The sequence below is a fragment of the Pyxicephalus adspersus genome, chromosome 2, assembly GCF_032062135.1.
Source record: "Pyxicephalus adspersus chromosome 2, UCB_Pads_2.0, whole genome shotgun sequence".
Classification (NCBI taxonomy): Eukaryota; Metazoa; Chordata; class Amphibia; order Anura; family Pyxicephalidae; genus Pyxicephalus; species Pyxicephalus adspersus.
Window position 1 is genome coordinate 94,580,736 of NC_092859.1, and position 27,091 is coordinate 94,607,826.

The window sequence follows — 27,091 nt, forward strand, 5'->3', positions numbered from 1 at the left end:
ATAATACAATTAAAGCAAATAATGTATGAAGTCCAAGTCAAAGTCAGCAAGTGTCTAGGCTGCTTCATTTTATGGGCCTGATTTATTAAAGCTCTCCAAAGCTGGATAAGATACACTTTTATCAGTGAAGCTGGGGGACCCAGCAAACCTGGAATCTATCTAATCCAGGATTCATACCATGTGCTAGCAAACAGCAAATGACTTTGAAGAGATCCATTCCAGATTTGCTGGATCACCCAGCTTCACTGATAAATGTGTATCTTATCCAGCCTTGGAGAGCTTTAAAAAATCAGGCCCTATATCTGAAATCCCCAGAGGGTCCCTAGAGCTATCCCGGTATTCGTCTAGGACGTCAGGCTAGACAGGTAGCTGACACTCTGCAGAGTCAGGTGACAAAAGGTTTGACTAAAAGCTGACACAAAGTCAGACTGGACAGGAAACTGATACTTTTTAGAGTGAAACGCCCATAAAGCATGACATCAGGCTAGATAGCTACAGCGGCTCTGAAGACAGGCTGAACCTCTACAGCAGACCCAGAGTTTAAGTCCATACAGCCTGCCAGCCAATCCTTGAGGCAGTGTGAAAGAAAGCATCTATTATAGGTATATAATATATATATGTACATAAAGTATAAAATAACCTGGTATATCATTCTCTTTCAGTGCATCTATAGGGTTATTAATGTGGTCCATTCATTCTTAGAGAGTATGTCTGTGTACTGGAAAAGAATACATAAAGAGATATTGCTCCCTTTACAATGACACATGAGGAGGAGAGGATCCTGCTCAGAAGAGCTTACAATCTAATAGGTGGGGGAAGCAGCACACATTAGGAAGGGGAATTTGTGATAGTGGGTAAGTAGTGAGGGTCTAGGAGACAGAAGAACACAAGTAGGTAAGTTTGAAAAGATGGGTTTTGAGTGCTCTTTTAAATGAGCAGAAGGTAGCTAATGCTCTAACAAAACAAAGCGCTAAAACAAAATGTTTCTTTACAATTTATTTTAATACAAGTGCCATGTCATCAGTTTGCAAAGATGGTATAAAGTACTATGTTTAAGATTTATAAAACTGTATAGATTAACATACAATATAAACTTGTAGAGTAAAAAGACTGTACAAATATCACATCAAATAACATTGCAATTTTTGCAATAAAGGTCCATGGTAAAAGTCCTCAATCTAAATTTCACAAAAGTTTCCACAATATGAGTGTTTACATGTCTTTTCTTTTTTTACAAAAGTTATTAATAATACTGTACAAAAATATAAAGAACTCCTTACGAACAAAGCACAAGGTCGTAATAAAAACAATACAACAATAAGGTGTATATGAAACTAAAAAATCTTGAAAATCAAAGAAATGTAAAATTACATTGCATAATAATTTATTTTACTGTAATAATACAATATTTATATTTATGGCATTGTTACTGTAATAATATTTTTAAGTCTATTTTTAAGTGAATTAGTTATTGTTTATTTTTTAAAGAATCCAAAATCTAGAACTACTTTTATATGACATTTAAAGTAGAAATAGGAAAAGAAAAATCTATATGCATGATTCATTATTTTGTGGGTAAGTACCACCTTGTACATTCTATAGGTTTAAAAAAAAGTCAAAGTATCCAGTCAATAAAAGTTAAACATGGCCAATTGGCACCAATGGCACCATAAGTAATATTACTGCTGAATTCACTCATGATACCCCCACTATTTTTCTATATAAATCAGTACCTTTTTTTTTTAGTCTATGTACTATATTGAAATCAGATGTAAACTAATTTTATGGTATGTAAATACATCAAAACACTTTTGTTCAGCATATAGTATTTATAATTAAAGTATTGCCCCATGCAAGTAAATAAATACTAAAACATATTTATTGCAGTGCTTAAAAGAAGAAACACTTATTTCCTGAAAACAGTCCAACACCATCGTTAAAAAACTGCAGACATGGAGTCTTATGACTACTAATTAAAATTATTGCTTAAATATATTTACTTCCTAAAAAGCGTTTTACTTACTAAATAGTTCTTGTATAAGATGCCTTGTAGCTCATCCACACAAATTAGGACACATAAAAGGAAACGTCTGCAAGGCTATTTTTTCCCTTGCGGCAAATAGCTATAAACTGCATAATAAATATGAACCAAATTCAAGGTTATGTTTGCAAAATTTCTATGTTAGCAAGCTCAAATAACACTTCCACCATGAAAGATTTTACCTAAAAAACTTATTACAAAATCTTTGATTAAATGTATTCTGCTCCAATGGATTTTTAGTTTCTTTGGATGCTGATGCTCATAAATACTACATAACATCAAGTTCAATGAGATTGCAAAGTCTGGCATCATATTCATTTCACAAGGTATTTCTAGTCTTTGGAGATTTATGTTAGGACTATGAAAGAGCCTTCTTGCTTCTCTAATAGGTATACCTAACTTGTTGAACTTCTGTATACTGTTTTTAGGAAAACATAATCAAAGCTTCAGCACTAACAAGGCCAACCTAATAAAAGCACTGACAAGCAGCCACCTTTTAATACTTATTAAGGTTTTTGTTTGTCAGTTTAGTTTAGTAACAGTATTTTGATTGGCTGCTGCATTTTACTTTTCATTTTAGGAAAGCTCCATTGTGTTAAAGTACACATTATTGTTTTCAATACTGGAAAACATGAAATAAGTTTGATATTTCCTAATTGGAAATAATGAGATAAGTGAAGTATGACTACAAACATGGACAATTCTTTTTTATGTTCTAAGTTTAGTGTTGAATGCAAATTTTATGATTATTAAACTGATGTCTTTGTTCTCTATGTTCTCCATATAATGCCATACTTTCTTCTTTTAATTTTACATGCTGACCTTGTGAAAAGGACTGATAAATTAGGCCTTCTCTGAATTCGATCATCTCAGAAAAGAATTGTAATTTAATTAATGATGAAACATTCAAATGAGCACTCATGATAACCTATGACAAAGTATTATAACTATACGAGTGTAGGTTGTTACTTAAACTTACAAGGCTGTAGCATATCCTTGCTTCTGGACAAAATTCTAACCTGTGGATACCTATTTATATTAATACTTTCGATGTGATAGATGACTGAATATAACTAATTGAACTTGACAAATTATTACTGAAGATTACATATTATGCAGTAATACTTCTGCTTCATTTAATTCTCTGAGCAGAAAAAAAGCAATCACTGAAAATGTGGGTTTATTGGCATGCATGTATTTCACTTATTATTTAATAGAGATTAAATTATTATCCACCTAATACTTAAACAGACCCCTGAAAATATTAGGCCTCAAGTCAAAATTTTAGGCCAACTGTCTTACCCTTACTTCTATCCCCTGCCCAAAAACATATTCATAAATATGATTTGCTGATTGTGTGTTGGTACACCTAGAACTAACAAGAAATGTAGAATAAACAGTTACCCACTTTGATTCTAAGCTTACAGACTTAAAGCATTTTTTTATACACAGAAATGTGTCCCTGAGAATCAGCAACAATATTTGTAGTTAGGCCCCCGGAGGTCACAGTCACAACCCAATTATTAATAAAATAGCACTTAGAGTGGTTGATTTACTAAATAATTATTTTACAATCCTTCAGAAGAAAATGTCCGTGTCAAACATTCAGTCATGCACATGGAAATTTTATTTTTTGAAATAGGAACTTCCCAATTTGTTAATTAAAGCAGATCTAAAGTTTGGCTTTGAAAAACAGGAATTAAGCAGGTTTTATTGCAGAAAGAGATAGGCTATGTCCTGTCTGCAATAAAACATACTTACCTGCCTGATTGCTGTCTTCATCTGTCAAATCATCTCAGCTGCCCCTGTGGCAGGACTAAATTACATCCTTCTGGCCCGGGCAAACAAAATGACCGAAATCCCGAATTTAGGAAAAGAAGAAGGCAGCACCCTTGCAGAAGAGAGGACAGGTTAGTGCAATTCTAAAATGTGATCAGGCAGGTAAGGGTATTTTATTTGCGGGGGGGGACGGAGCGGCAATGGGAATGGTAAAGTTTTATCTCTGTCTCTTTGCCACATTTGTATAGTATAACTAGAACATTGTCCAGAGGGGACAACGGTTTGGAGTAACTCTAATCTCTTCATTTTTTCCGCAATGTGGGATGCTGTTATATCTCTTTACTCTTTAATATGAGGTAAGGGAGCTGCAAGAGTAATACATATGTGGCTAGTATTTATCTTATTATTCACAAATTCATATCTCATATATCATATATCATTTGGTTTAAAAGCTATATTAAATCTATAAAATGTATATTTAAACCAATTCAAAAAAGGATACCCACTTAACTTGATTACTGTACCACACATATGATGTATTTAAATTCTCTTTTTCTGAACCAAACAATTACATGGCTGCTTAAGAAATCATGTGACTGCACAGAACATTTCAGCAGAAAACATTGTTCCTAAAAATCCATGTTAAATTCTTTTTACATTTTAAATGCCACAATAATTGCATTGCAATCTCTATGTAAAGGCAGAAAGTGTCTACTGTTTGCATGCTTGATCAGAGAAACTAATTTAATTTAGTAACAGGAAGACACATTTACCAGAGGAGCGAAAAAGGCGACATAATTACAAATGTAAAATTAAAAACTTCATTAAAATATACAAAGGGTAATTGAGATTTTATTCTACCACCGAGTGGTTTTAGACACAGGTAAACAGTGTGACCACTATTTACTAATTAGTGAAAATCACTGAGCTCCCCTCTAACTGAATGGGTATATAATATATTCTTCTAAACTTGCTAATACAAAGAAGTAGCTTTACAAACTGGAATGGTTTAGCATGTACGTAGAAAAGCACTGGTCATCATTGTCCATAGTCTTTATGTGAAGAAACAAATAACAGTCACGGCAGATTAATGTCTCTTAGGAACTATTTGTTCTACTCATAGCTCATCTCCATCATCTGTGCTGAAACTGCTCCTCCTGCTGCTTCCTTTAGAAAGGTCAGGTGATGTTGCAGACAGGAAGGGGTCTGTTCCAAATGGAGACATCTCTTCTAGCATCTGTTCCTTTAAAGCAGCACTAAACGATAAATCTGTAAAATGTGAGAGTGGATCTGAAAATCCCGTTGATCCATCACACAGGTCATTTGTTTTTCCAACAGACAAAGAAAGCTGGTGAGCATAATCTTCTGGCATATTTTCTCCATATGCTTGCTGCTTAATAACTTGTGAGGCTAATTCCACGGTGCACATCGTTGGCATTGGCAGACCATGCGCCCGGGCCTGTATTTCAAGTTCCTACAATGAAATAATGCAAATACAATAAATACATAATCCCTTTATTATAAATACTCAGAATAAGCTCCACTGCACTCAATTGTTTCTTGAATAGACATCCAACGACAATGGAAAGAAGCATTCAGTTACTGCATTGGCTTCAGTAGGATTTGGCCCAACCAGCAGAGCTGTGCTGCATCTGATCCTATGTATTGGGGTTCACTAAGGAAAATGAGTCTGTTCACTTACCAAAATGAATTCTCTTTTTGTAAAATGCTAGATTAGTGTATATGGGGACACAGAATTCACTTTAAATATGTTGGGCCTGTTTTATAAAAATTCTCCAAGACTGCAAAAGATAGACTATCAAGGGTGAACCTGAGTGATCCATCAAACCTAGAACAAAATTCCTAAAAAGTATTTCCTATTAGGTGGCAAATGCTTTAAATCCTGGACCAGATCCATTCAAGGTTTGTTGGATCACCTAGGCGCTCCCATGATAGTCTTGAAGAGCTTTAATGAGTTAGGCCCATTGTGACTTGAAGTAAAAAACGTATTTACAAAGTAAAGTGAGCAATAAGTATACAGTCTATGGTAAATCAATCACCGGTAGTTAATTTAACCTTGCTAGAAAGATCAAAATTTTTATTATGAACTGTGTGTCAGGGCCAAACATAAAATGCCGCTTATGGGTTCATTTGCATTGACTTGCATTAAGTATAAAAAAAGAAAAAGAAAAGAACATTTTTAGAACTTAAGAACTACTTTCAACAAAAATCAGTGGGAAAAAAGTATTCTAGTGGACCTGAGTAGTGTGACTTTTCCTTCTGTCATGGCCATGAGATACACTTTTTGGTTTTACACCAAGCATGCAGGAAACACCAAATAGGCGGGTTTGTAAAATATTGAATTCTTTTTGTTTCCCTTTTTCATTAACAGAAGAGACAGGTAACATCAATTCTTGGGGAAAAAAAACAGTGAGAGGTGTGCTCCCTAGAAGAATCTCTCACTTATAATCCCAGGATCTTCTGCATTTGCCATTGGTCATTGGAACTGAGTATGGGTATGGTGGCTAACAGCAGCATGCAGTTTCCATCCAAAGCACTTGGATGAATTTAGAGTTACTACTGTAAAATTATAGCAACATAACACTTGCATATATACTGATCTGGCTTAGGTATTCTGTAGATCTGATTTTCTGCTGCTTTCTAAATGCAGCCCAGCACATGTCAACAGATCATCCGGATACCAGCCCTAACATAATGAGGCAAAGACCTATTTTTCTTCTTACTTTGACACATAGACATAATTCATGGCATATTAACTCATGGGGGAAAAGCAGCTACAAAGAAACCACAGCCAATATTTGTGACTAGTCCTGTGTCCACTGCCTACTTTTTGGCACACCCTCCAAAACTCCTCTGTAAAGTATCCAACACAAATGTTTTAAAGTAACCGGCTGATCTGAGTTACCTTATCTCAAGAGCCCTGAGACCTCCTCCTCCATTATGTATAAGATTTATATTTGCTAAAACCCCACATGTTATTTGAAGTTATATAATATTTTAGTATTTAGGCTTACACATATTCCAAGCTGCATTGGGGCTTTAACCTCAGAACTATGTCACCAAGGTAAGTAAGAAAATACTAAGTACGGCAAGTTTTCATACCATAATCCTCCATACGTTAAATCATTTGAGAATATATTCATCTAAGTGAACTTTATAAAAGGTTAAGCACATTTTTGCAGCTACAAAATGGCTCCTGTGTGTGATGAGCATAATAAATAAATTATCGTCTGATAAAATTGATGGGGATGATTTCTAGAACTTTTTTTTTTTTTAATATTTAACCAACCTGAATACGAAGCAGCAGTCTCCTGTTGGCCTGTTCTAATTTTTTGTGTCTGTGTTCTAATTCTCTTCCTCTTTGTTGTTCTTTTTGTAGCCATTTGATGTATTCCACTGAAGCCTTTAAAATAGTTCCTTTGTTCCAGCGCATATCACTGCAAAATGGAGAAATAACCTTTTCAGAACTCTGCACATCAGCAGAATTCCTAAGAACTTACAAAATCTTTTACATTAACCTGAAATAATGATTTACATGACTATTATTCACTGTTAGATATTATTGCTTCTGAATGGAAATTTTAATAGAATAGTTAAGAAGTCCTTATATAGTAAAATTGATCCTAGAATGAAAATATGTGTCAAAAGAAACTAATAGAGAGACTTTTTTGTGAGAGAGCTAAATGTATTATCATGATTCCACCATTACAGTTTTTAAATTTTAAGTGAAAATTGCTTTTATTATTAACTCTCAGATTAAAATCTATGTTCAGTACTTATACATTAATGGAGAAGAAAATGTACATTGCCAAGGACTTCAGATTACATTTTAAAGATCATTTCAAGCATAATATTCTTTATATGTGGCTCTTTTCAGGAAGAGGAGAAGGTTCCTTTGTTCAGACTAAAATAAACTAAGTTATGAATAGCAATTGTTATTTAAATTGTTACAATATATGAAATTATAATCTTAAAATAGCATAAAAACTGTCTATTTTATTTTTCACCTGGGATTACCAAACCTATTTAGTTGCATTGAATTGTATCTGTAAAATTCAAGAAACATCTACAGCAGATAATTTTAACTCATATCTGTTTCAATAAAAGGAATGTAAAATCTGGTGCTTGGTGTGCAATTCTATTTCTGCTATTCTGTGGTATATACCTTATTTTCTTATTAGACAGAAAGCTTAATTATACAATAATTATATCTTTGCAGGATTTCTATGGTCAGACACATGATATTGGGGACTGAAACTGGATTTTGAATTCCGTTGAGTTTATTCCAATTTGCATATAACTGGTTAGCTGCAGCAGATGTTAGGGTCACTGGTCTTTCAGTCTGTCGCCCCTTCTCTTTTTTTCAAGATTTTACCTGAATTTTTATTTTTTAAAGATTCTACAAAAAAAATATTATTGCCAAAAATGTAATCTATTCCCCATTAACGTTACAATGGCACATTAGGGTTTTTTTTTTTATAAAGCAGTGAATCTGAAAATCACTGAAACATTCTCTGATGGAGAAATATTAAAAAAAATTGAAATACATGGCCCTGGAAAATTCTCCACCAGAGAATGTTTCAGTGAATATCAGATTCACTGCCTTATAAATGGAACCCTAGGTGTACATGTTGGTATATATCTCAACATAGCTATGAATGATTAGGTCGGCTCCATGTTAAATTGCTGGGCTGTATGCCCTTTGAAGGTCTTTGAATGGTCTCCAGTAGGGATAAGCTAGAATGCCTCTGACAATTTTCTTGATGTTCTGATGGGTTCGCGAAATTTCGGCGAATTATTAATCACTACTAGTATATTCTGAGATCAGTGTTTTCGGGGAAAAGGGACTTATTTGCCCCCTAGGAATTCTAAGATTACATATCTTTAACAGGTAAAATGAATGTATAAAGGTATGCATTTCTTGATTTAAAATAGGAAGTAAAAAATATTAAAAGAAAAATATTAAATGTTTAAAATTTTTATTTTAGTCAGATAAATACATTTTTTTTGGATAAAGTTAACATGCAATATGCCCTTTTTTCTCACTAGATGCAACAGTCAGAGGTTTCAGTGAGAGAAAGTTGTTTCTAGAAAGTTGCTGCTATTTCATGTAACAATATTTGGAAACTTGAGAAAATGGAACTGTTTTTAAAGAATAATTTTTTTGTTTATCTACTTTGGAACCCTCTTAGGTGTTCAAACTTTGTAAAATGAAATAGCTGATTAAGATGATGATTAAGAATATGAATATACACCACCTGAGTTACATTCATGGAGGAAAGAAATGTTTTATTAAACAAGACTGGGGAAGATAGACTACTATGGGTGAATCTGGTCCAGGAATTACATTTTTGCCAACTAACAGCAAATTATTTTTTATGAAATCCATTCCAGGTTTGCTGGATAACCCTTGTTTGCCCATAATAGTTTATCTTCTCCAACCTTTGAGAACATTAATAAATCCGGCCCCATGTAGTAATTTCAATAAAAGCTTAAAGAAAACTAAGAGCATTGAATCCATTATCCATTTGCACCCCATCTAAGCATTAGGAGTATTATGAGGATGGTGATAGCAGACTTGAACCATACTGTCCAAAATAACAGAATCTGTTCCAAAATACCAATTATATAAATTAAATTATATTCCAAAATAGCGCCCTTAAATTACCCAGTTTGACATAAAATCTACTGCTCAGCATACCCTATCATAATCAAAAGTTGTAGATTAGGCAAACGTCCTGGAGATGTGGATTTTAAAATGCATATGGTTTTTGACCAGTTTTAGATGTTGTAGTTATATAATTAATCAATGCAGAAGAGCAAAGAAAATGATATAGCATATGCAGGATTCAGCCAAGCCTCATGTACTAGTTATATAAGCCACAGTTGTGTGTAATACAATGTGCAGCCCAGTGTCCACTACAGTGCCTATAATAATTATTCACCCCTTGGAAGTTTTAAGGCCTTATTATAGATAATTGGATCCTTGTGGATTAAATTTTGATTTTAAACTTTAAAAAAGAACTCAACAAAGTTATTTAAATTAGTTACAAGAAAATAACACAAAAAGAACCGACTGCATAAAGATACAACTCCTTCAACATGACAGCCTTTAGTCATCCCTGGTGCAGCAAATTCTTTTTCCATGGTCACATAATTAGTTAAATGGACATCATCTGTGTGTAGTCAAGGCACTTCAAGTGGTTTTAGTGTCAATGCTTCAATATCAGGAATGGTGAGTCAATATTGTGGCATAACCTAAACCATGAACCCAAAAGAACACTCAGAGCAATCCTATAAAAAGTGACTTATAAATGTCCATATACACAAAGCAGTCACCTTCTCACATTGGGCCTGCTTTATTAAAGCTCTCCAAAGCTGGAGAGGATACACTTTTATCAGTGAAGCTATGTGATCCAACAAACCTGTAATGGATCTCGTCAAGGATTGAAAACATTTGCTTACAAATAGCAAATTACTTTTAAGAAATCCATTCTAGGTTTGCTGGATCACACAGGTTCGCTAATGAGGTGTATCCTCTCCAGCATTGGAGAGTTTTAATAAATCAGGCCCAAAGATCCAAGTCTGTAATTGCTGCCAAGGAGAGTTATCTTTTTTTATCTTTCCATTGTGATTAATCTAACTAACTTATGATTTTCTTGTTCAAATATTAGAATGAATTACAGTTTAATGTCTTTTTGAAAATCTACCAGCACACAGTGGTATAAATTAACATTTTTAGGAGGGAAGATCAAAGAGAAGCAGAAAAAGAGTGGAGGATCTATCTTTGCAACCCTAACAATTTGTTTATGCAAGATTTCTACTTTAACCTACTCTTTTATAACCACCATGCTTAAAAAAGGCATACATGGAAACATTTATCTTCTATTTTCTGCTGCTATAGTCACAATAAACAATTTTATATGAACTCACGGATCATTTGACTTTGGGATCAGTGTTCCAAGTTCTTTAATCCTGTAGTTAATATTATAGCGTCGCCGTCTTTCAACTGTTGAAACAATACATTTTAATAATGGTTTGTTAAATATTATGAGTACATTGGGTACAAATTATATATATATATATATATATATATATATATATATATATATATATAGATATATATATATATATACTTTAGATGTCTTAATGAATACAACCAAGACCTGTATTTAAAATAATACACTGATTAGCCAAAACATTTTAACCACCTGCCTAATATTGTGTTTGGTACCATTTTGCTACCTAACCAGATCTGCCCAATTGAGCTATAGACTCCAATAGACCTCCTAAGGTGCCCTGTGGTATCTGGCACCAAGATATTAGAAGCACATTCTTCAGGTCAGTTTGCTTTCACCAACTTGCCTTTTTCCATTGCTACATCCTGGTGCAATCTGTTCCCCAGGTAAATGACACACAGGCAGTTGGCCATCCACATGATCCAATGGAAACATAATTCACTGGACCATGCCATATTCTTGCTTTGTTCCATGGTCTAGTTCTGACACTCACATGCCTGTTGTAGGTACTTTCGGCAATGGACAGGGGTTAATAAAAGTACTTTTGCTGATCTGTAGCTATGCAGTCCAATACACATTAAGTTCAATGCACTATGTGTTCTATCACCTTTCACTGTACATTTTGTACACCATGTTATGCTATAGTAGTTGTTCTGAAAGACTGGAGCAGATAGGTGTCCAAGAAACTCCAGTTCATTGGGTATCCTTTCTAGGACCAATTTTGCTAATTACTAATATTAATATCATCAACCTGTTTTTATATAGCGCTAACGAATTACTCAGTCCTTTACTAAGTCCAAAGTCTTCACACTAGTTATCACTCAAAGTTGCTCACAATCGAATGACTCCACCACAGTCATATATTATTACAATCTGACGACAACTTTGAGGGTAAGGCAGTTACCCTAACTGCATGTTTTGAGATGTGGAAGAAAACCCACACAAACAAAAGGAGAACATACAAAGTCCTTGCAGACAGTGGCCTGGAGGAGTTGGAGGAAAGATTACCAACCACTGCATACTGGTTACATGCCATAAGCTGCTTTGGACATGCTCCGACCCAGTCATCTAGCCACTGCAATTTGGCACTTGTCCATTTTTGTTCTTTTTCCAACATTGATGTATGTATATGTACAAATAGAATATATTCACATGCCTGAAGACAAATATAGAATGTAGCATGTTTATATTGTAATACAAACAGTTGGTCTTTGCAGTAACGAGGCCAGCTATATTCTTACAACATAAACCACATATTAACCAAATTTCTTCCATATTACAAAATACCAGAATAACCCTACCTAATCTTTATATACACCCTCAGTTTTTTGACACAGATAAAGTGAACAGGCACAAATAATTTGCCATAGGGTTAATGGCTGATTTCTGTTTCTGACATTTCTCTGTGTCCACTACAAAAACTGAGCTTTCTACCTTTCTATCTCTGCCACTCATTTGTTGCAATCTAGCTGAAATTCTCCTGTCAGATGACATTAACTATTCCCTATGACATATTCTGTTGACCTTTTTTTAAAGCCCAAAGGCCAGATAAATGATGTGCTAGTTTCATGTCATAAACATATTTCTGTGTAACTGTAAGCAGTACCATTATTTATGCACAATCATATATTGAGATGAGCTATCTACAAGTCATGGTTACTACTGAATTATCTCTGCAGTTGGAGATACTTACTAAGATTGTGATTGTCTTTTTTCTGTCTCTCTTTGGCCATTGCTCTTGTATCTGTGTCTAAAAAAATGTCAGAATTAATACAAGAACTGTAAGCATGTGAAATAAAAAATATACTATATGAAGTGGCATACGGTATATAACATTACTTATATGGCATATATAACATTACAGATTTGGTCTTCCAAGTATATTTGATTTTCGTGATTCCGTAGTAGACAATCAAAACATATATTATAATAATATATTAGCTTATATGCAAGGTGCAACTCATAACATCTACACAACCTTGGTTAAATGACTAAAATTACTTTTTAGTTCTTGAATAGTTCTTGAAACTATTTGTTTTTTGGGTCATGCAACACTGCTGATATAGCAGGGCCAAGTCTTTGCCTGATTGCTTTCACAATGCATTACATACTATTCATACAGAAGCAATAAAGAACTGAGAGGCTTGGAGGAAAGATGGGGACCTTATTCTAGGAGGCCTCCTAAATTTTAATGCATGACTTTCATTCTTCTGCTTTTACTACAAAGTGAATTATCCCCTTGCAGGAGAATTCATTGAGGTTTGTATGGCAAGTGTGTGCATCCAATGGCACACATTTGCCATAAAGGAACTGCTTCAGGTTAATTTCGATAATATTGCCGATAAGTCATTGACATAGATTTGAGTTCTTTGTAGAGATAGACAAAAAGCTACCTTTAATGTTCTAATTTGGCGTGCATGTTATTGATGACTATTTAAAAGTTTTCACTTTTCAACCCGAGAACATTAGTATGCCATTAGAACTGAGTAAATCAAATGACGGATCAGTAGAAATAAGCGCTAAAACCATAAAAGGCAAGGATATGTACAAAAGTTAACAATGGTAGAATGTCATTTTTTGTTGCAACAACAAATTCAACTCAAAAAGATAACATTTCATTTGAAAAAGAATGCAACAATTATTGGACAAAACATTGTTTTTCCTGGCAGATAGTCAGACTTATATATTTTTTTTCTTACAAAAAGTGTATTTAACCACTGTGCAGTAGCCCTGGCTTCTTGCATTTCCCAGTTCAAGTCTTATCAGATTTCTTAAATATTTCTACTGAAAGAACCCGTGTTTCAATTCCATGACATTAATAAACAGTAAAGGGTTTTAGAACGCTGAGTACTAATTGAATGTAACTTTTCAAGCTGTTAATCTGTTAATATAGATACTTATTGAATGGATTTTTTGTAAGCTCTAAAAAGCCATTTGTTCTATCATGAAACGCATTTAATAGGAGATAATTAATTTATGCAGTTGATCTGAAGCCAACATTTGAAAGAATCTTGTGTTTCCCAAAATAATTTGATTTGAAAAATGCATGATGTTCATAATGAGCACAAGGGAGCTATTGTTCAGACATTTCTAAACTAAGAGCACAGTGTAAACATGCTTGTTGATCTTTGTTCTGTCCTTACTAAAATAGTTAGCTTCCAAAATGACATGGCCAGCTGTGATTCTAACATTATTACTATCATTCATGTGCAAAAGCTCTACTTTGATGGTATTGCATAGTGTATTTGTTTTATTGGGACCTCTGGAGAGCTTGTCATAGTATATTACATATGATTTTATAACCTATAAGTCCCCAGAATCATAATCTTATCCTCTGGCTTAATGTGTTCTGAATTAGAATTATTGGAAGTTTGAATAGTATTTAATTAGTAACTAAGAACTTAACAATCACTCTAGAAGATGAGGATGATATCTGAAGAACCTGCAGGTCCTAAAGTAGCAGAAGCTCCCCTTTTTGATGGGTTTTTATCATGAATATATAATATGTTCTAGACAATGGTTTGAATTATTAAAAAAATACCACTAATGAGTGGATTTCACCCATATGTGTTTCATATATTTGTTGGTGCAGGTATGATTATCAAAAGCCAGTTTATGAGTTAAAGAGATTACTAGTGGCCAATAATATTGTTTCATCCAGCAGCTAACATTTTATATATGTGAAAGGATAGGAGTTTTTTCTACAAATAATACATTTAAAACTGTACCAACCAAATCTTGAGCAACAATATAACTGTTCAATAAAATGGTTGGAATATCTAATGGTTTTTAAATGATATCCAAAATTTGAAGAGGGAAGGAATAGTTGCACTAACACACTGTGCATTATGGGGAAAGCACCTTCTGTTCATGCTTGTCTCAGGGTAGCCTAAACCCTCCTAAGATACATGACATATGTATTCCAGGAGGCTCTGGGTTCCTCATTCAGTCTTTATCGCAGCAGTAAAGAGGGAAGGGGTGGGGTTTTGGATTAACATACACTTTAATACTACTTAAAGCATCTACACGATGTTACCAAGTGAAGTGGTATATTTGATAAACCTTTTTAAATTAGTTACTGACATCATCACTGATAGGATACACACTAGTATTAACAATTCTATAGGTTTAATGCATGATATAAATATTAGAAGATGTAAATTAAACTATTCTTTAATAGAAATTTAATAGTAATGATGGTGGGCGCAAGGCAACCCCAGAAATGTGAAATCACTGTAATCATGTCAGGAACATTGACCCCTAATTGATTGGTTACTGCACTGTACACATAACTCTGAATTGTTAAATTATTCATCATCTGAAACTGTACAAATACTTTACCTGGAACTTCTCTCTTTACACCAACACTGCCTGTGCAAGATGTATTAGACAGCACCATACTGGATCCTGAAAGGCCTTGCTCAGTATTATAAACGTCCAAGATACTATTAGATAGGGAATGCTGAAAGAGAAAAATGTAATTGATGTGAGTGAAGGTTTCCATAGGAAAATAAACAAATACAATGATATCACCATTGTATGTCATTGTAAATCTTTACAGAGCTAAATGCTTAATAAGCAGACCACAATTATGAACATGTGGGAGAATTGTTGTCAAACAGAATAGGCTGCCAACATTTTTATTACATTCTTTTATACTAAGATAGGGAGAATTTTGTTTCCCTCATGATTATTATTATTATTATTATTATTATTAATAAACAGGATTTATATAGCGCCAACATATTACGCAGCGCTGTACATTAAATAGGGATATGATAGACACTAATTTTATTATTTATTCCCTCAGTCAGGTATACAATTTCTGTGTCTTTTTATCTCAGCTGAATGCAATAGCTCAATAATAATACAAAATATATCTACACACATATACACTGCATATATGGGGGGTAGGGTGTATGAAGGAAACTAATCAATATAACATTCAATTTTAAGCCGGTGTGTTTTTTATGAGTTCTAGATAGTAGAATATTGGCAAGAATACACCCAATAGGAGAGATTTCCCTGCACTTCCAATTCCTGTGACAGTAGGACCAAATATAAGTTAGGTGATTGTACAGGGGTTCAAATTTTTACTCACTCTACTAAAACTATGTTTTCCTAGTTTGTTTATGTCTCTGTTGAAGAGATATATCAGTACTTCCTGTAGTAAGGTGATATTTCCTCAAAAGGTACATAAATGATAATAAAATCTAAAGAAACTAAACCTTCCCCAGTCTGTATTAAACAACATAAAATAATTTAGCTAGAGTTCTGCTAAAATATATAAAGAGATATTGCACTGACTGTGGGTTTGTTAATTATAGATATATTGTTCACATAAAGGTCACAATTACAGGTGGTTCAAACTCACAACTCTAACTCCATAAACTCCTCATTGACCAATCCAACTCCCAGGTTGTTAACAGCTATTAAAATTATTCTGACTATGACTGAATTTTTTAGTTCTCAACACCTCTAGTAACAGTCCCTAAAACATTGTGGTCATTAATTTGGGTTCCTCAGTAATGAGAAAAGAAAGTACAATTCTAAGGTTTTGTGTATCAGGACATAAAAAAAACATATTAGTAGGTACAGACAAACCAAATTATCCCACTTCACCTCTTCAACCATGTCACATCCTGATAATATTCCATCAAACCCACAAATAGGATATTTAAGGCATCTGATTTGATTTAATAATTAAAAACGTCATATTTAATACATTTAAAAAGAATTGAAATTATTTCAGTGTAAATCAACGTTTCATGGATTTAAATCCGCTTCCTCAGGAACCATTGCTCGTCTGGTCAAATATTTACTATATCCTGAACAGGAAGTGAACAAAACTAACAGTAACATAGGCAGAAGTAAAAATACCTTATTAACAGTAAACTGGAACTATAGTGAAACTAAAGTTCCACATTTAAATTTGTATGAACTGTCAGGTCATTATGCAGAAAGGGACAAGGCTACGCCCCCTCTCCAATTATCCAACTTACCTGCCTGATTGCTTCGAGTTTTCTGGCAAAAAGCTCAGCTGTGCATTCACTTTCTCAGCTTTGGTTCCCAGGAAAACCCGCCAATCTCAGCTTTTTTTGCGTGTGCCAGGATGAATGAACGTCATCCTGCCATTGCCAATCAAGAAGGCTGAAGACTGTCCAGAAGAATAAGAAAAGAAGAAAGAGAGCAGCCCCAGCCTTTGAACATGGCCAGGTTGGATTCCGCTTTAAGTAGGAGAATACTGAAACCTCGATCAGCTCATGTCCAAGTTTCTAACCTTTCCACCTAAAAGATTTTAATTATAGATATGCTTTATGCAAAATCTTACTTTATATAACATTAACATATTTTTTTATTATATTATTTATTAGTATTTATAATTATTTTATTATATTTTTATTACACAGTATTTATTTAGCACCATTTGCAGTAATGCAGTGCTTTACAAAGTTCATAGTCATGTCACTAGCTATCCCTCAAAGGCGCTCACAATCTAATGTCCCTACCTCAAGCTGGGTACACGCGTGCAATAATTATCATTGGAAAGGATCTTTCACGATCCTTTCCAATGACTAAGGACTGCACGATGCATGAACGAGTGTTGTACATACAGCACCGATCTGCTCTATTGAGAGGGCAGGGGGAGAATGACCGAGCGGCACCCCGCTGCTTGCTCTCCCAGTTCGCTTCCATTACGATCGTTCGTCTATTGTCCGTGGATCCGCCAGGTCGGTCGTTCAGACGATGGAAGACGGGAGCTGCACACACGCCAGATTCTCACCTGATATCTGCCCCGAGCCGATTATCGGTTGAGAACCATTGCAAGTGTGTACGTAGCCTTAGTCATCTGTCATTATTACAGTCCAAGGCCAAGTATCAGTTTAATAAATAAATTAAATGTATGATAGACAGTTAAGATATGATAGACAGATAAATGTATGATATGACAGTCAGCAGCATGCTAGTAAAGTAATTTGTGACCCTGCCCTGACAGGCAGACCGTGGATGTCTTAGACATTACCCTACATTGTCAGTGAAGAAATCTGGCCTGATGTTCGGGTTCAACACATGCATGACAAAAGCACTGCATTTTCATAGGACTATGATTTTAGCAGACATTGCAGTGATATATGTGATCTGAAGTTTTAACTAGTCAGCAAAGAACTATGTAAATTATATATATATAATTATATACATATATATATATATATATATATATATATCACTGCAGTAGATAAAATAAGATTTTTATATATTAATATGTAATATTATTATTTCATTTGCAGGAAGAGACCGTCAAGCTTAGGTAAATATTGAGTAAATAAAAGCACATTTACAGTTAGTACAAAGCATCTCTTTTCCTCCATGTACTAGCCTGCAAGGCTGCTTTTCAGATACAATTTATTACAATTGCATCTTTTGATCTATACAAGTGCACAAACTATGTCATCTTTATGTATTATCTTTGTATTTTCTTGTGATAGTACACAGAGTAACTAGGTTATTTAGTAGTTTATTTCTAAAATAAAGACAAATGCATTTGTTTTCCTACCTGTAATTTGTTAAATCTATGATGTCTTTGGTGTCTTCAATGTGTTGAAAAGTGTTCTCTGCAGCTAGATGAACTTTGCTACCTCTTGTAACTTTAGATTCTTGTTTTTCAAACTTACTATGCTAGGCAAATTGTCATGTTAATATTTGTCCAGTTCCTCTGTTGTGTGCAAGCACCCTTCAAGGTGATTATATGGAGCACATATTTGTATGTTTACTCCAAATGCTAGGATTTGCCTAATGTCCATTTACAAAGGTGATTATTTACCTATATAATTTCTAATTCCTATTGTTTCCTAATATAATTTCCAATATACCATATATTAATTTTATGAATAGTAAAATGATATTTTATATAACAGTGGTGTATGTATTTAAACTGATCAATAAATAAAAAAGGTTTGAAATCATGGTACATTATGTGATGCCCAAGACTCCTAGTACATTCAGACAAAGCTGTTGTATTCAGTTTAACTATCATAGACTTTAGGTCAGTTTAAAATTATCTACAGATATGTTGATTGATTCAAGGAGTAGAATGATATCTCAGTGAACCAGTGTTCACTATAAATAAGTACTTGCATGGCAAAACAAAAAAATGTTCCTATGCATCCATCTTCACTGAGCAAAGTGAACTTTGTGTTTTGCAGTGTGTTGTGGTATTCAAAATTATTAGCAATACAACCCAACTCACCGCAGTACATTCATTGCTATGCTTTCACCATTAATGTGCATTAGCACAGCTGTGTGAAACATGTTTGGAGTGGCAGCTTCTTTGGGAAGCATAGAAACTGAGCAAAAAGTACAGCTGTGTTCAATCCCAGTGAAAATATAATACATACATGTGCATGGGTATAACAATGCATTCAAGTATGACTTCACAATTAGAGGACATAGATGACCATACTCACACATAGTCTTTGACTGAGGGAAAATCTGGCCATAAAGGTGGTATGTGGCAAGTACATTTTGTACACAAAACTAGTTGGTAATAATGGCAGAATCACCACGACGAAATTGTGATGGAAGTTCAAGGATAAGGGCACCCTTAACAGAGAACATAGTCAGTCTCATTGGCCATTAGGGATTTAGGAAGTACATATTGGCCCATGGAATTACCAGCCTGCTAACTGGACAATAAAGGGGCCCAGCCACACTAATGAGAGCTTCAGTCTGTATTTTCTTTTTTTTCAGCAAGTTCCCAGTGTTGGAGTGATAGCACTGTGTTGCCTGAGCTTCCTGTACTGCTGTTTATACCAAGTCTCAGTCTTGCTGTGCAGAACATTACAGGAAGCTAATAAAAAAAGTCAGACATTGATACTTCTATTACTTATATATATACGTAATATATACGTAATACAATTTTATTTATCTTAGCCTGAGTAAATATTGGTCTTTATTATATTTCTACCATGCAATCTATACTATAAATCATTATTAAGGTTCCCCTATCTATATTATTCTCTTTACTATGCCAAAAATACTTTTTTGTGCAAACAAGTTTTTGTTCATCCTTAAATGTTACAGATAGATATCCTAGTAAAGACTTTTGAAATGCCTAAAATAACTTTTGAGAAATGTTCAATTTACTTGGTATTACAATATATAAAAAATGTATTAAAATGAAATGCCAGGGTGGATCAATGTAGAAGGTATAGAATAACTTTTTTTTTACAGTGAGAGACTCTGGCTGCACCTGAGTGAACAGATATTTAGTTTTACTTCTGTATAAGAGGGGGAAAATTGTGCAATTTTTAGTACAGTATCTGAGTTTTACATAGGTAAAGGACCTGAAAGACAACTCCAACCACCATCAACATATTTCTCTAAAATTACGTACACTAATGTCATTCAAACCCCCTTTCCCTCACTTTTCCTATCTCTGTGCATATGTAAAAAAGACATAGTTGATCCCCATCCCCTGTGCTTTCAGCACCACTAAAATGTCTGTGTGCTAAAGATTGGTGGTGCTCATTTACCAAAACACCTTGTTGTTTTTACTCCCTTTCCCCTTCTTCGCCCATCACTGGTCATGAAAGGTCCTGTATGGTTGGTCACTGAGCAGGTGCATCAGTAAATGAGAGAGACTATAGGCCTGATTTATTAAAGCTCTCCAAGACTTGAGAAGATCTATCATGGGAGAGCCCAGGTAATCCCACAAACCTGGAATGGATCCATTCTAGGATTGAAAACATTTGCCAACTAATAGCAAATTGTTTTAAGATTCCAGGTTTGTTTGATCATCCAGGTTCTCCCATGATTGTCTATCATCTCCAATCTAGAGAAGATAGACTATCAGGCCCATCAGGCCTTTATACATATGAACAGTTGATGAAGGGTAAGAGAGATACAAGTGGAGGTCATTTTTAATTTTAGTACTCTGTAAAAAAATGTGTAAATAACGGCTTTAAAGTTATTTTAGGTGAAAAGGCCTTTAAAAACATTTAAACATAACAAAACTTATTGGTGGGCGGTGAGCTTCTGCTATATTAAGCAAATATGTACAATTACTTTCAGATTATGACACATACTTACCTGTGCGCAGTCTCCTTGGAAGGCTGACAGGTTCAGGACCCTCAGAAGGTGCCATCTTCTCCGCCTGCTCCAGAGCATGCACCAAGGTAATTGGTCACAGGCAGCTGGCTGCGTACAGCCGTGCCATACAGTGTACAGTGCCAACCTACCTACTCTACCTCCTGGTGAGTTTTTGGTATTTTGATTTTAGATCTGTTTTACCTGGGATTGAATTTTTGTGCATGGAGGAGTGCTACAATAGGGCAGCCAGCATGCAGCATTTCTTAAATGCACTAGAAGTGCTGCTACAGTACAGATATGTTATTAACAAATTAAATGTGTTTCTTTTTTCAAAGTTGCAAAAAAGTAACAAATGAATTCAAAACAGCTACGGTATGTATTAGTGGTACAAAAAAGTAGCAGTACAAAGATAGCTGCAAAGCAAAAAAGTTAATTAAAGTTGATTTGGTTAATTAGGGCTGGTTGGGCTAACAAAGGGTTAAATAGGAACATATGTCCTAAAGCATGTTAATTGCAACAAAAGCACATTTTCAAATTCATACATGCAAAAAACATAAAGCAATCACAGCACATTTCATGTAAACATAGCATGAGGACAGGCTGACCACAATCCCCTACATTGGGAAAGATAAGCTAAAATTTAAGCTGCTAACATTTCACCTTCCCTGGCTTCCTTCTCAAATGCTATAGAAATTACAAAATAAAACCTTTCTCTTTTCATTCCATGATTTTGAATCCATTGACATTGTCACTAAGTCTAGGTAATAAATGCATATTATGGCTGGTGGATAGGGCTGGCAGGGTGTTGTGCATAGCTTTCTGAGGACAAGGAGTAGTATGAATGCCCAAACGTGATGCTCAACCTTCGTGATTAAAAGGAAAGAAACAAGCTAGGGACAATTCAACTGTGGAGGAAAGGGGTAGATGATGTTGGATGTGTGCAGGGAAATCAAAGCAAGCAATTTCAGCAAGGCCTGTTCAATTGTGCAATACTAGATGTAAGGCTGGAAAGGCAAGAAAAAGATTTAGGCTACGTACGTGCAATTATTATCATAACAACTGATTGTCTGATGATCGCTAACAAAAAAAAAACGACTAGCCATTGAGAATGTCGCTGGAAACAAACAACCGCCCAGGCGGATCTGATTGGACGGCATTCGTTCGCTATCTAATGTGTGTACGTTTGTTCAGTGATCATGGATTGTTCTGCAGTACACTTTCTCCAGTACACATCACTTCCTGCATCATTCAAATAATCGTACCAAGTGTGTGTACACTATTAAATTCTGTAAGCAGAATTGGTGTTCCAACCAACTGTTTAATGTGAAATATCTTAAGCACAATTTTTTGCCATTAAATAATGACTCCTAGAAGAAATCTTTACACCGTTTGTAGCTATAAATTTATTTGTCATCCACCTAATCTAAAATACTGGCATATTCCTATTTTAGGAAATATATTCCTATACTAAATAAAAAGTTTTTAAAAACATATGTTCAGGGGGAATTTATGTTTGCACTTTACTTGTGCAGGATTAGCATCTTGTTTTGCAGATCTGCACAGTGATTTTCTTTATTGCTCTGCTATCTGTTCAGACTGATTAAACACAATGGGCACTCCAGGTCTAAATTACTTAAATCAGTGTGTTCTGGTGTCAGCTTTGTGTGGTTTCTGCACAAGCCCTGCACACTTTTGGCACAAAGAATTTCACAGAACAGGGTGATGACAGATAATATGAGTTAATTAATGGTAAATGTTAGTGTAGTAGTTATATTCTGTAGGGGGTTATGAGTTGAGGGCAGCTTTTAGAGTTAGGTTAATTGTTAATGTTAGAGTTTAGTAGTAATTAGGTTTTCAGAAATAGGTGTCACAGGTCAGTGTATCTCAACGTGTTTTAAAAAGTCATCTAAAATATTCACACAAGAGAGTTGCATAGGTTAGATAAATAAATATTGTGGAGTTGGTTAAAAATTAAGAGCTTAGTTTAAGGTTTAGGAGTTGAGGAGTTAGGTCTCAAGAGCTTTTTTTTTAGGCCAGGCTAGAAAGAGGCTAACACTAACTACAGTTACCTTCAATGGACCTCTAACAAAAAAAAAGAAACAAATGCACAATGATGCTGTAATTAAAGTCTTTTTCATTCCAGGATTCACCAACCTGATTTACAATCAGCGATCATGATGCACACAGATGATAATGTGGAAAAACACCATACACATTTCACAAGCCAAACACGAACATTTGTATGGTTGTAGGATTTTCAGAGCCTTTTATCTACAGCACTTGTGTTGAAATGGTTTTGTAAAAACAATTTATAAACAAACATATTGTATTTAATGTAACAAAAAGTATTGTTCCCCTAAAATATATCTCTTTTCCTCACTGAATAACAAGGAATATTTTATTTATTTTAATAAATTAGATGAATCTTTGCTGACTATGTATTCTTTAAAGTGACCTAACACCACATTCACTAAGCTAAGTGATTAAATATCCAAAAGTACAAATCACCTCCAAAAACCTAAGGCTTAGTCTACACCAGGGGTGTCAAACTCCAATACAAAGAGGGCCGAAATTAAAAACTCAGTTGGGGTCCAAACTTGAAATTTATTTAAATAAATAGGAAGTAATTCCTTCGAATTAAATATTATACATTTTTATATGGAAACAAAGAAGTATTGCTTAACATGCAATCTGGAACAAGAAAATACTTGGCATTGCAATGTAAGCACTAATTGGCCCCTAGCTACAGTTCTTGAATAGATTTGAATAAAGATGGCATGAATGTTATTAATCAATTGACACCAAGAAATGAAATGAATGTTACACATGTATAAATTATGCGCTCATATCTGATATCTTCAAAACTCTTGTTAGAAAAAAAAAAGAAAGTTATTTACAAAAGAGACAGAAAAGAGTGACATCTCTTTTTGATGGTTTCACACATTTTATTGTGTAATGAGTAATTTTATTTCTCCTGCTGTGAGCTAGGAATAGCAACAGGTCCCAGAAGAGAAGACAAGTGATGCTGGGACTTCAGTTCCCAGCATGACTTGCGTCTATGGAACATCCCAATGCGGAGCCGCATAAGCAGACAGCTGTTCCATAGATGAAGACGTGAGTGATGCCGGGACTGCAGTTTCTGGCATTACTTGCGTCTATAGAACTCTGTGGACGCAAGTGATGCCATGAGTTGTGGTAGCGCATCACTTGCTGCAGAAGGCATTGGCGGGCAGGCGGGCCAGATGCCATTCATTTTTCCAAATCCTCGGGGGGCCAAACAAAATGACCTCGCGGGCCAGAGTTTGACACCCCTGGTCTACAGGGGTTTTCCCCAGCGTTTAACCTGAGGCTTTAAAAGCCCATGTTTAAAATCCCCATGCATTTAAAATAGGTTAATCTACACTAGGATATTTCCTTGAGGCATGTTTATGAGCGTTTATTTATCTTTAACGTTGCTTTCAACGTTTAAAAAAATAAAACGAGGGGTAACGCTGAAAAATGCCCAAAAATGCAGGAAAACGCTGGTAAACACTTCTATTGATTTCAATGGGGCTTTTTCCTGCGTTTATAAGCACTTGAAACTTAAATGCATTAAAAACGCTGGAAAATGTGAAATACGCGGTTTAGGAATTTTCCAGCATTTTAAAGCTTGCCTAATAAAAGTGCATAAAAACACATAAAAATGCATATAAACGCAGTAGGAACGTTTACATGTGTTTTTAAAAATGTGTAGACCCAGCCATAAAGGATGAAGATGTGCTCCTATTTTTAAATACAACCCTCAATATTCTTTAGTAGATTAAATTAAGGCAAACCATTTAGGGGAAATAACCAATCATATTACAATCATGCATAATACATTTTAGAATGAAAACATAAATGAAATGATTTTAAGAAAAATGCTTAAGAGTAAAGAGAGAGATAGACAGACATATAAAGAAGAGGGGGAGAACACTGCCCCCAAACATTTGCTTTTGGAATCAAAGTAACATGAATTGCAAAAAAAGATTGTTCATGTATTCATGTATACTTATTGTGCAGTAAGATACCGTCCTAGTTTTCTTTTGGCTGGCTCACATTTTACTAGTTGCTAAGAAAGTCAGAAAACAATTGCACAATGGTTACAGGACTGAACGTTAAACACTACAATCCTGATATGTATATCTAATATATTCTATTAGTGTATATCTAAAAGAACAGAATAGGTTACCTAATACTACACCAAAGCTCCAATAACCAATATCATGTTTTCATTGGTTTCAAAATCCCAATAAATAATGCTTAGTTGCCTTGGATTACCGCACACCTTTATCTTTGCACTTTATTGTTAAATAAAGGTAAAACCCATTGCAAAGTACAAACATAGATCCCACACATTTTTCTTATCTTGGTGAGATATAAGAGTATGTGATATATTTGAGAAACACTACAGTTTATGCACAAATCTGGTGGTGTACATGCAATAGCTTACATTATTTGGCATTATCAATGTAGATTCTGTGCAGGTTACGCCATCATCATTGAAACTCGATTCCAGACTAATTATGTCATCAATAACTTCTTCCATCTGTTAAAAAGTAAATATGTTTTCACTTTGATTGTTTTGGATTTCAGACATATGCATAGCTAGCACTGTAAAAACTTCAGCATTACTTTTGGAGCAGGAATTTGACAAACAACACAGTAAAGTACAAATCGTTCTTTGTGTGGAAGCTTGCTGCAATCACAGTCTAGTGCTATTCACTTCTGCTTTCTGCTTGCTCTGACCACGGTTAGAAGGTTAGAGTAGGTCTCCTTCTCCAAGTCAAAGAGGACTATTAGCAGAATATGTGTAATGGTTTCATGTTATTGCATAATATCTGTATTAGTTTACAATCACAAAAAAAAATTTTGCCTTCACATACATTTTAGGATATGTACCCAAGTTCTGATATATATGTTTGTATAAACTCCTCAAGGAAATGTACTGTAGCTACATAAAACTCATACTATCACTAATCAATATTTCACTACATATTACTGATACATTAGTAAAAAAAAAGTCCCCATTACCAAAAACAGTGAATATATATGGATCTTTTCTACCACCCTTTTATTTGCCAACCTTGGTTCTAAAAGGCATATTCATGTTTGGTAGGTTTCCTATATCTGGCTTCATAGGCCAAGTCTGCCTCTTCCTGAGTTTACCGTATACTAAATCAAGAAACATATTTGTAAATAAAATCACATTATAAGATATTACAAATTTTACAACCTTTTCAAAATGACTGAACCATATCATTCCACGCATAATATAGTTCCTCCCACTCCTGAACAAAGCTTAGCTTGAGAAACGTGTTGCAGGGCTATTTAAAATCTAGGGTGGCACTGGTAAATAGGAGGCTGGATTAAAAAGATGCATGTGTGTGCACAGTTTTTTCTGATAAGTAGACTTGTTTTATTCTCTAAATAAAATAACTTTAAATGGAGCAGATTGTATTGGAAATAGCATTTCCTATTAGAGTTTCTAAATCCCCCTAGACATGCTCTGACATGTACAGCTAAATGAATGTATACTTATAATCAATTCAAGGTTTTCGGAGTAAATCCTGTTGAAAAATGTATTTGTTAGTCCCACTCAAGATATTAAGCACTGTAACCTGCACTACTGCTATAAGACATAAGAGGCTCTGAATTGACGGACCTCCTTGAAAGTGTTGTGCATAACCCAATGCTCAAATATTGACTACAAACATTTTAGAGTTTTTTTTAATGCTATAGATAGGTGTAAATGAACATAATATGAACAAAATATGTAAAAGCACAACTACTTGTTTCTTTTTTGTCTGTGGGGATACTGTTGGAAGAAAATGTTCCAACGATATTCTGGCCTTTAGTAGAAAATCCATTCCTGATCTGCGTATTTAAGCTCCTAAAAACATAGTAGCCATTACATACATTAGTTGATCTAAATATATTCCCACACTTTCCCACTTTGAGATTTTCATAATTTACTGCATTCCTACAGATGCTCCTATATTGAGATGAAATTAGCACAAATGGAAATATTTATTCCAAGTGGTCAATAATACCAAAGGTATTATGAAATTAGTATCTAGGACATCAGTAATCAAACTCCTAATATAATTAAATATTCTAATAG

General features: G+C 34.5%; 1 protein-coding gene across 3 annotated transcripts in view; it reads right to left on the bottom strand.

Annotated features, from left to right (window-relative positions):
- Positions 1–981: 981 nt before the first annotated feature.
- TFEC (transcription factor EC) overlaps positions 982–27,091 on the bottom strand; it is a 91,878-nt gene continuing 65,768 nt past the window's right edge. For 2 of the 3 annotated variants that reach the window (XM_072401543.1, XM_072401544.1), the window contains exons 3-8: positions 25,421–25,516; positions 15,202–15,322; positions 12,554–12,610; positions 10,775–10,850; positions 7,131–7,278; positions 982–5,294 (exon numbers count right to left, since the gene is read on the bottom strand). In XM_072401543.1, coding sequence (XP_072257644.1) covers positions 4,938–5,294; positions 7,131–7,278; positions 10,775–10,850; positions 12,554–12,610; positions 15,202–15,322; positions 25,421–25,516 — 855 coding nt within the window. In that variant the 3' untranslated portion in view covers positions 982–4,937. The remainder of the gene's footprint in view (positions 5,295–7,130; positions 7,279–10,774; positions 10,851–12,553; positions 12,611–15,201; positions 15,323–25,420; positions 25,517–27,091) is intronic. The other variant, XM_072401545.1, reaches the window with a different exon arrangement.